Source organism: Gigantopelta aegis, chromosome 12 (assembly GCF_016097555.1).
Source record: "Gigantopelta aegis isolate Gae_Host chromosome 12, Gae_host_genome, whole genome shotgun sequence".
In the NCBI taxonomy this organism is placed as follows: Eukaryota; Metazoa; Mollusca; class Gastropoda; order Neomphalida; family Peltospiridae; genus Gigantopelta; species Gigantopelta aegis.
Genome location: NC_054710.1, coordinates 50561423 through 50570799, shown reverse-complemented (window position 1 = coordinate 50570799; position 9377 = coordinate 50561423). Strand labels below are relative to the sequence as shown.

At 39.7% G+C, this 9377-nt stretch overlaps 2 protein-coding genes across 2 annotated transcripts; both read left to right on the top strand.

Moving 5' to 3' along the window:
* Positions 1-2431: 2431 nt before the first annotated feature.
* On the top strand, positions 2432-4141 carry LOC121386135. Its single transcript, XM_041516935.1, has one exon. It carries the CDS (start codon positions 2432-2434, stop codon positions 4139-4141), a length of 1710 nt encoding a protein of 569 aa, XP_041372869.1.
* Positions 4142-4179: 38 nt separating this feature from the next.
* On the top strand, positions 4180-4836 carry LOC121386134. The gene has a single exon (XM_041516934.1). The coding sequence runs from the start codon at positions 4180-4182 to the stop codon at positions 4834-4836; it is 657 nt and encodes a 218-aa protein (XP_041372868.1).
* The last annotated feature ends 4541 nt before the right edge of the window (positions 4837-9377 follow it).

Here is a 9377-nt window from a genome sequence, read left to right as displayed (position 1 = left end):
AACTGACTGATAAAGCAATGGAGGAGTATAGACAAAAGATACAGGAATTCTATTCTAAGTTAAACTCATTGTGGGCTGAAAGCATAGACACAATAAACCAAGACATATCTAAGTACAGTTTAAGGACTCTGAACGAACTTAAAAGACATTTAACAGAAAGTTACAAATGTTGCAAACAGGAACAGTCAGAATTTCAATCATATTTAACAAGAACATGTACTGAGGAGAGTAATGTTGAGAACATTTCCCTCCAGGCCAACATTTTAAATTTTGAAACTAAAGTAAGTAGTTTCATGGACTATCTACATTCTCTGATTGACGAGGGCGAGCAAAAATCACATTTCACGGACTGTGGATCTCTACGAAGCTCGACATCAAGAACCAGTAGTTCAATAGCCCGGAAGCAGGCCAAAGCTGAGGCTGCTAAAGCAAAAGCTCTGTATGCACAACGTGAGGTGGCCCTCAGGAAGCAAAGGGCACAATTCGAAAAAGAGCAATCGATCGCCCAAGCGTCAATGGAAAGGCGCAAAGCAGACTTAGAAGCAGATCTACAAATGTTATCCGAAGAGAAAGAAGCAAGAGCCGTAGTGGCAGAAGCAGATTCTTTTGAGGACATAATCAATTCTGACTCTCCGACCTCGCCCACTATACGACAACTGCCATTACCGACTCTCAGTCCTATGGAACGTGTGCGAGAGTTTGTACAACATCCGCAATTAGAGCAACAGTTGCAACCTTTGCTGGTACAATCCGTCCAGCCATCTCAATATGAACTGCCTTTTCTGTCTCCAATTGTGCAGGAACATGTGTCACGTGTGTCTCCTCCTGTTCAACACCAGACTGTAGCTCCACATGAATCTTCAGATATGCAGGAATTCCAAGCAGAGACGTTGTCTGCGGTACAACATCTACCTCAATTTGTGCCTCCATCTATGTACCCGCATGTGTCGCACCCTATGCAGGGATCTCGATTTGAGCCTGCAACAGTGTTCTCACCCACACAACAACCTGCGATGCCATCAATGTTTGACTCGCCATCTTTTCCTCCAACAAACAAAAATACTGTGATTGACTTTACTCAGTTACTGTTGAAGAAAGATTTATTGTTGTCACGGTTATATAAATATGATGATCTTCCTGAAAACTACCTCATGTGGAGTTCTAGCTTTCGAAATATAGCTTTGGAATTAAATGTCAAACCCGCAGAAGAGCTGGATTTACTTGTCAAATGGTTAGGGCCATCGTCAACAAAACATGTCATTAGTATTAGGGTCGCAAATCCCACCGACCATCAGAGGGCTTTACAAAGGGTTTGGGAAAGGTTGGAGGAACGATATGGGGCCCCTGAGTTGGTAGAGGAATCAATAAAACGAAAATTGATGAACTTCCCGAAATTAACAAATAAAGACAGCAAGTCACTTTACGAATTATCAGACATTGTGTCAGAAATAGAATCCGTGAAAAACAACGTAAAGTATGCAACGCTGTTCAGTGTCTACGATTCGTCTGCGGGCATTTCTCCAATATTGAACAAACTACCATATAGTCTCCAAGAAAAGTGGGTTTCTCGAGCGGCTAGTTATAAAGCAAAATACAATGTCCAGTTCCCTCCCTTCATCTATTTTGCTGAGTTTATGAGAGAGATGAGTCCTGTGAGAAATGACCCTAGCTTGCGTCTTTTCGAAACTGATGGTTACAGGAACCCAACATCCAAACTCAAACATCAGAGGTTAGGTTCTAGTAATAACATTCCAGGTGGCAATAACACCAATGTTTCGGTTAGGAAAACTGATGCCCAGTCAGGTTTCACAAGTTTTCAAAACAATGAACACAGTCGGTGCCCTATACACAGGACAGCCCATACTCTGCATCATTGTAGAACTTTAGTGCAATGACACATGAAAATAAGACGAAACTCCTGAAAGAAAAAAAGCTTTTTTTTAAATGCTTTGACAATAGACACAGCATTAATGACTGCAAAGAAAATGTAAAATGTCATGTTTGTAGTTCGGAAAGACATTGCATGGCCATGCACAAACCCCATGCACATCAAGGCGGGGAGACAAAATATTCCCAATCCCAAAGAATCGAGACAACATGTGTGCTACCCACAAGAGAATCATCCAGCATACCTAGTCCAGTAACAAGCGCATGCACCGAAGTGTGTGGCAGTGAATTCGGAGGAAAATCATGTGCAAAAATCTGTTTAGTCAAGGTGTATCCTGTCGATCGAAATCAGGAAACTATATTAACTTACGCCATTATTGATGATCAAAGCAATAGAACTTTGGGTCGGTCATGTCTTTTCGACAACCTCAACTTAAGAAGCAGTGAAACTGAATATTTGTTAAACTCATGTGCAGGTCAAGTAGTGACCTCAGGTAGGGTGACAAATGAGTGTATCGTTGAATCAACTGACGTTCAATACAAAATGTCTTTGAAGAATTTACTAGAGTGTGACAATGTGCCGAACCTAAGACAGGAAATACCAACTCCAGAGGTTGCCAAACATCATCCTCATCTTGCTGACATTGCAACCGAGCTACCTCCAATAAATGACGATGCAGAAATTTCTCTTTTGATTGGCAGAGACTTGATCAAAACACACCATGTCCTGGACCAGAGAATTGGAAGGCGAAATAGTCCGAATGCCCAAAAACTACCCTTAGGTTGGGTGATAATTGGAGAATCGTGTATAGGTACCTACCAAAAGTTGAACTTGGTTAATGTAAACAAAACATACTTGCTACCTAACGGACGACCTTCTCTTTTCGAACCATGTCCCAATGGGAGAAGCATTTCAGAGAAGGGTGGAATAGATGAACATAATCATATATTCGTGACCAGGAAAGATGATGACAAGCCATCCCTTTCTGTGGAAGATAAGGAGTTCATAATGCAAATGGATAGTGGCTTCCGGAAAGACAAAGATGGTAACTGGTCAGCGCCATTGCCATTCCGTTCCAGCAGACCAAGACTGCCAAAGAACTACGAGTATGCTTGCAACAGAGCAAAATCGCTCCATGCAAACTTGCAACGGAACCCTGTCAAATGTGAACAATTTGTTGAATTCATCAGGAAGTTGTTAAAAAATGGCCATGCTGAACTCGCCCCAAAACTAACTGAGAATCGAGAATGTTGGTACCTTCCTGTGTTTGGCGTGTATCACCCTCACAAACCAGGACAGATAAGATGTGTGTTTGATCCATCATCAAAGTTCAAGGAGCGTTCCCTGAACAGTGTGCTGCTGCAAGGTCCAGACCTGACAAACAGTCTGTTAGGCATATTGCTTCGTTTCCGGAGGGAGTCTGTTCCTATAGTAGCCGACATTCAACACATGTTTTACAGTTTCCGCGTTCACGAAGATCACAGAGATGTCCTCAGATTCCTTTGGCATGCGGAGAACAACCTCGAAAAACCTTTAGTTGAATACAGAATGTGCGTTCATGTGTTTGGCAATAGCCCATCCCCAGCTATTGCTACCTATGGTCTTCGCAAATCAGTAAGAAAACTTGATGAAGATATAGAGAACTTTGTCAATAGAGACTTCTACGTCAATGATGCTTTAACGTCACTTCCTACAGTACACGAAGCAATAGATGTTATGAAACGAACACAGGAAGCTCTAGCCAAAATCAAACTAGTGTTACACAAGGTAGCTTCAAACAATGAAGAAGTGATACTAGCCTTTCCAACTAATCAGCTTGCTATAGGTCTCAAAGACTTGAATCTTGGGGATGATGTTCTGCCTGTCCAGAGAAATTTAGGTTTACAGTGGGACATGAACAAGGATTCGTTTTTCTGTGACGTGTCAACAACACCAAGATCCTTCACAAGACGTGGAGTTTTGTCAGTTGTCAACAGCTTATTTGATCCTATCGGATTTCTAGCACCGATAACAATCCAAGGCAAGCTGATACTTCGCAACTTGATGAATGGAACGATAGACTGGGATGAACCTCTCCCACCAGATAAACTTTCTGAATGGGTCACTTGGAAAGACTCACTGGTTCAACTCAAACATGTCCATATCCCTCGGTGTTATTCAACTGAGTCATTGAGCCAAGCTTCTAAAGTTGTGCTGCATGTTTTTTTTGTGATGCATCAGAATTTGCCATCGCAGCTGTGTCCTATTTGGTGATTTACTGTTATGATTATAGCCGACACATTAGCTTCGTCATGGGGAAGGCCAAAGTAGCACCAGCAAGTGGACACACTATTCCTCGTTTAGAACTGTGTGCAGCAGTTCTGGCAGTACAGATATCAGAAATTGTGAAGGACAACCTAGAAATAAAATTTCACGACATAAACTACTACTCCGATAGCAGAATAGTCTTAGGTTACCTCTACAACACATCAAGAAGGTTCATGACATATGTAAGCAATCACGTAGAAAAAGTCAGAAAGATAAGTCATCCAGATCAGTGGAATTATGTTTCCACTCAGTTGAACCCAGCAGATATTGGGACTAGAGGTACTCATGTTGATAAGATCCAAGACAGTCTTTGGTTAGTGGGACCTTCGTTCTTACTTCAACGACTGGAACTGAACTCTAAGGAATGTAGCAAATTTCCATTGGTGAATCTGGAAGAAGATGCCGAGATAAAGAAAGAAATGAATACCCTCATAACGGTTATTCGAAAACAGCAGCTTGACTCTGAGAGGTTTTCCAGGTTTTCTTCATGGAAAAAGCTTGTAATGGCATGCACCTTCCTGATGCACAGAGCAAGCAGTGTTAGACGTAAGCAAGAATGCTTGTCACAGACTGTAGAGAGACGTCGTCTAGCTGAAATGCTGATTCTTCGAGAGACACAAAAGGACTCGTACCCAGAATAGTATGAATGCCTGACTGAGAAAAAACAACTCCCGCAGAAAAGCAGCATCGCTAACTTGAATCCATACCTTGATGGGTAAAGTTACTTTTGTTGTTGTTGTTGTTTAACGACATCAATGTTAGAGCATACTGACTTAATAATCGTCTGCTATTGGAGGTCAAACATGTGGTAATTTTGACATATAATCTAAGAGAGGAATCGGGTGCATGTGCAGGGGGAGGGTATTGGATGTCAAACATGTGGTAATTTTGACATATAATCTAAGAGAGGAATCGGGTGCATGTGCAGGGGGAGGGTATTGGATGTCAAACATGTGGTAATTTTGACATATAATCTAAGAGAGGAATCGGGTGCATGTGCAGGGGGAGGGTTTTGGAAGTCAAACATGTGGTAATTTTGACATATAATCTAAGAGAGGAATCGGGTGCATGTGCAGGGGGAGGGTATTGGATGTCAAACATGTGGTAATTTTGACATATAATCTAAGAGAGGAATCGGGTGCATGTGCAGGGGGAGGGTTTTGGAGGTCAAACATGTGGTAATTTTGACATATAATCTAAGAGAGGAATCGGGTGCATGTGCAGGGGGAGGGTATTGGATGTCAAACATGTGGTAATTTTGACATATAATCTAAGAGAGGAATCGGGTGCATGTGCAGGGGGAGGGTATTGGATGTCAAACATGTGGTAATTTTGACATATAATCTAAGAGAGGAATCGGGTGCATGTGCAGGGGGAGGGTATTGGAAGTCAAACATGTGGTAATTTTGACATATAATGTAAGAGAGGAATCGGGTGCATGTGCAGGGGGAGGGTATTGGATGTCAAACATGTGGTAATTTTGACATATAATCTAAGAGAGGAATCGGGTGCATGTGCAGGGGGAGGGTTTTGGAAGTCAAACATGTGGTAATTTTGACATATAATGTAAGAGAAGAATCGGGTGCATGTGCAGGGGGAGGGTATTGGATGTCAAACATGTGGTAATTTTGACATATAATCTAAGAGAGGAATCGGGTGCATGTGCAGGGGGAGGGTTTTGGAAGTCAAACATGTGGTAATTTTGACATATAATGTAAGAGAAGAATCGGGTGCATGTGCAGGGGGAGGGTATTGGATGTCAAACATGTGGTAATTTTGACATATAATCTAAGAGAGGAATCGGGTGCATGTGCAGGGGGAGGGTTTTGGAAGTCAAACATGTGGTAATTTTGACATATAATGTAAGAGAAGAATCGGGTGCATGTGCAGGGGGAGGGTATTGGATGTCAAACATGTGGTAATTTTGACATATAATCTAAGAGAGGAATCGGGTGCATGTGCAGGGGGAGGGTTTTTGGAAGTCAAACATGTGGTAATTTTGACATATAATGTAAGAGAAGAATCGGGTGCATGTGCAGGGGGAGGGTATTGGATGTCAAACGTGGTAATTTTGACATATAATGTAAGAGAGGAATCGGGTGCATGTGCAATGGGGGGGGGGGGGGTATTGGAGGTCAAAACCCTTAACAAAATTGAAATCTATTTTCTGGGGGAGCATAGCCCGATATAAACTTCGCTCAACACAGTCTATAACCCGAACCCCGCTGAAATCCCTGTACACGCGCCTTGGAAAACCGCTATATTGTTTTTAGCAAGGGATCGTTTATATGTACCATCCCAAGACAGGATATCACATACCATGGCCTTTTATATACCCGCCGATGGGGATCGATCCTAGACTGACCGCGCATTTCCAAAAAAACCCACCTTTTTAGGTCTAAGTAATGAATAAAAATAACATATAGTCTTGAAAAATGTTACGTAAATCGAACACAACACCTTCTTCCTCTACCCCTAGAGCGTTACGTAATTAGTAACACCCCCTTACATGTAACGCGTATGCCAACCGCTGGTCACTGTCAAAATTTCAAGGCAAATCCCTCACCGACCCCTGGAAAGGTGTTGTACCATACCTCTATGGATATAAATCTGTTTTGGAGATATGAGACAACCCCTCCATCAAGACAGTAAAATTTGTTCAAAACCACGTGATAAGCTCAGCGCCTGCGCAAATCACGTAAAGTCCCAGTTCTACTAGCGTCCCGCTAAATGAAAAACAACAACAAACAAAGCTGGCCATTGTGTTTGCAGTTGACCGAGATAATGTAGATAAGCGACCTTTTATGTACCAAACAGAACTGAATCATCAATTCTAAATGCTTGAATAATAAAAATAGTCCAGGGACTGCAGCTTTAATATTAATATCAATATTACTATAATATAGCCTAATATAATATAATGATTATAATATGATTATAATATAATATAATAAATTATTATATAATATCTTACATTTTCAGTGCAATCAAAGTATGTGATATTTTTCAGATCACATACTTTAAGAATTTGATAACTTTGCAAATTAGATGTAAATTAGTCGAGGTCTCGGCACTAGGTTTATTGACATTTAAGCAAACGTACTTGGGTGACACTCTATGATTGACGTATGCATTCATAGTCATGAAATAAAAAAACATTTCAATGGCAATTTGACACTGAAAGCTGTCCGGCGTTCAGAAAACAAAAAACGTTAGGCCTAAATTTATTTTGATGTAAGGACATCCAAAATGACGTCATTCGAGTTTGACGTTATTTCCATTCAAAAATACACCGCGCCACATATTCTTACGTCATTTGAATATCTAGTAATGGCGGACTGGAATTAAAGTTGCGTGTACAGTTTACAAAAACACGTTGTATTAAGCTTGAGCTTATATGATAAAGAGATTATTACCCTCGTGTATTTCGGTATCGTCAATATCATATATTAGGAATAAAAATAATGTATTACAAGTTTTATTCCTAATATATGATATTGACGATACCGAAAAACACTGGTAATAACCTCAATATATAATATAATATAATATAATATAATATAATATAGTATAATATAATATAGGCATAACGTGACGCGACGCGATACAATGCGATGTGATGTGATTTAATATAATATAAATTATAAAAAATGCAAAAACTAAAAACTAAATTCATAATCTCCAAAAACAAACAAACTAAACAACCAAAACAACACAAAAACAACACACACACACACACACACACACACACACACACACACACACACACAAAACGTGCAATAGGTATCTGGTTCCGTTCCGTTCCGGTACCGTCCGCGTTTTACCAGTACCCCATGTTGTACAGGAAGAATATTAGTTGGTGTAGCCGCGTTTTTAAACTGATCAACTGAAAAGTAAGTAGCCATCTTACATAAAGTACAATGTAATTAATACTGAACTTCATGTGTTACTGAGGGCGTGTATTCTAAAATATGTTCCTATCAGCCAGAAATACGCTGTGCCAATGAATTAAAGTGACCAAATTACAAAATGGGTCCTACACGAAGACTGGCAAGGTCGATGACACTGACGTTGATAGAACATTTCAGAACATAATTTCGATTTATAGGCCTACATATTGTGTTTAGGTCAATTTGACGGAGGGTGAAACATTAATATTTCTAACACTAAACCTAATACTTGTCCACTCTTTGAAAAATAACAAACATCCCTACACTGAATAGTCTTTATATGCTTTTCAGGTTTGTTTGTTTGTTTGTTTGTTGTTGTTTTTTTTTTTTTTTAATTTATTATAATTATTATTAAGTTCCCTTTTCGGCTGGGAAACTTGTTTTTGCTGGGATTATTATTATTAGTGTTAGTATTATTATTGGTAAGTAGTTGGGTACTTCGGGGGGAGATTGTCTTAAACCATTACATATACTTGCATTTGTACAAATTAGTATAGCTGAACTTTGGTAGGTATAGACCGTGGGCCCACAATACCCCCCCCCCCCCCCCCCCCCCCCCCCCACCCCCCCAGTGATTTTTCAAGATGAGTATATCTTTGAAGCTTATCCATAGACATATTCTAATCAGCTTGTCTGCAGGGAATATGTTGGTGGGTGTGCCTGTAGAGCACGTTTGAGTGTAGGCACCCTATTTATTTTTAACAGGGCAAATTTCTGATCAAGCTGAATGTTCCACATAATTTTCAAAAATATTTGAAAATAATTCTGGACTATATCACTGCTTTTACTTTAAAGCTGGGTTACTGGTGAATGTATTCCACCAAAAAATAATAAATGTTTGGCATCTGACTAAGCATGGTGAGTCAATTAATTTGAAATGTCCTGAGTATTACAAACATAGTATATGAAAAAACTGCATGGCAATGTTGAAGTTAACATGCATACATATTATGAACAGGTTTAAGACCAAATTATGAATGCTATTCATGCTAAATAACATGTTCATAACAACAAACCACAAAGCAATACAATATATGTGGTATGGATATAGTACTGGGGGTATACTGACCAGCAAAAGTTACACAGTTCCCGATATATGTAATTCTCTAGGTACATGTGTATATATACATACCGTACCTAAAACATTCTGATCCTTTTATTATTGTATTGTATTTAATATCTGAAGGCAGCATTACTTAAATATATAAATAAATTTTTATATTACACACAAA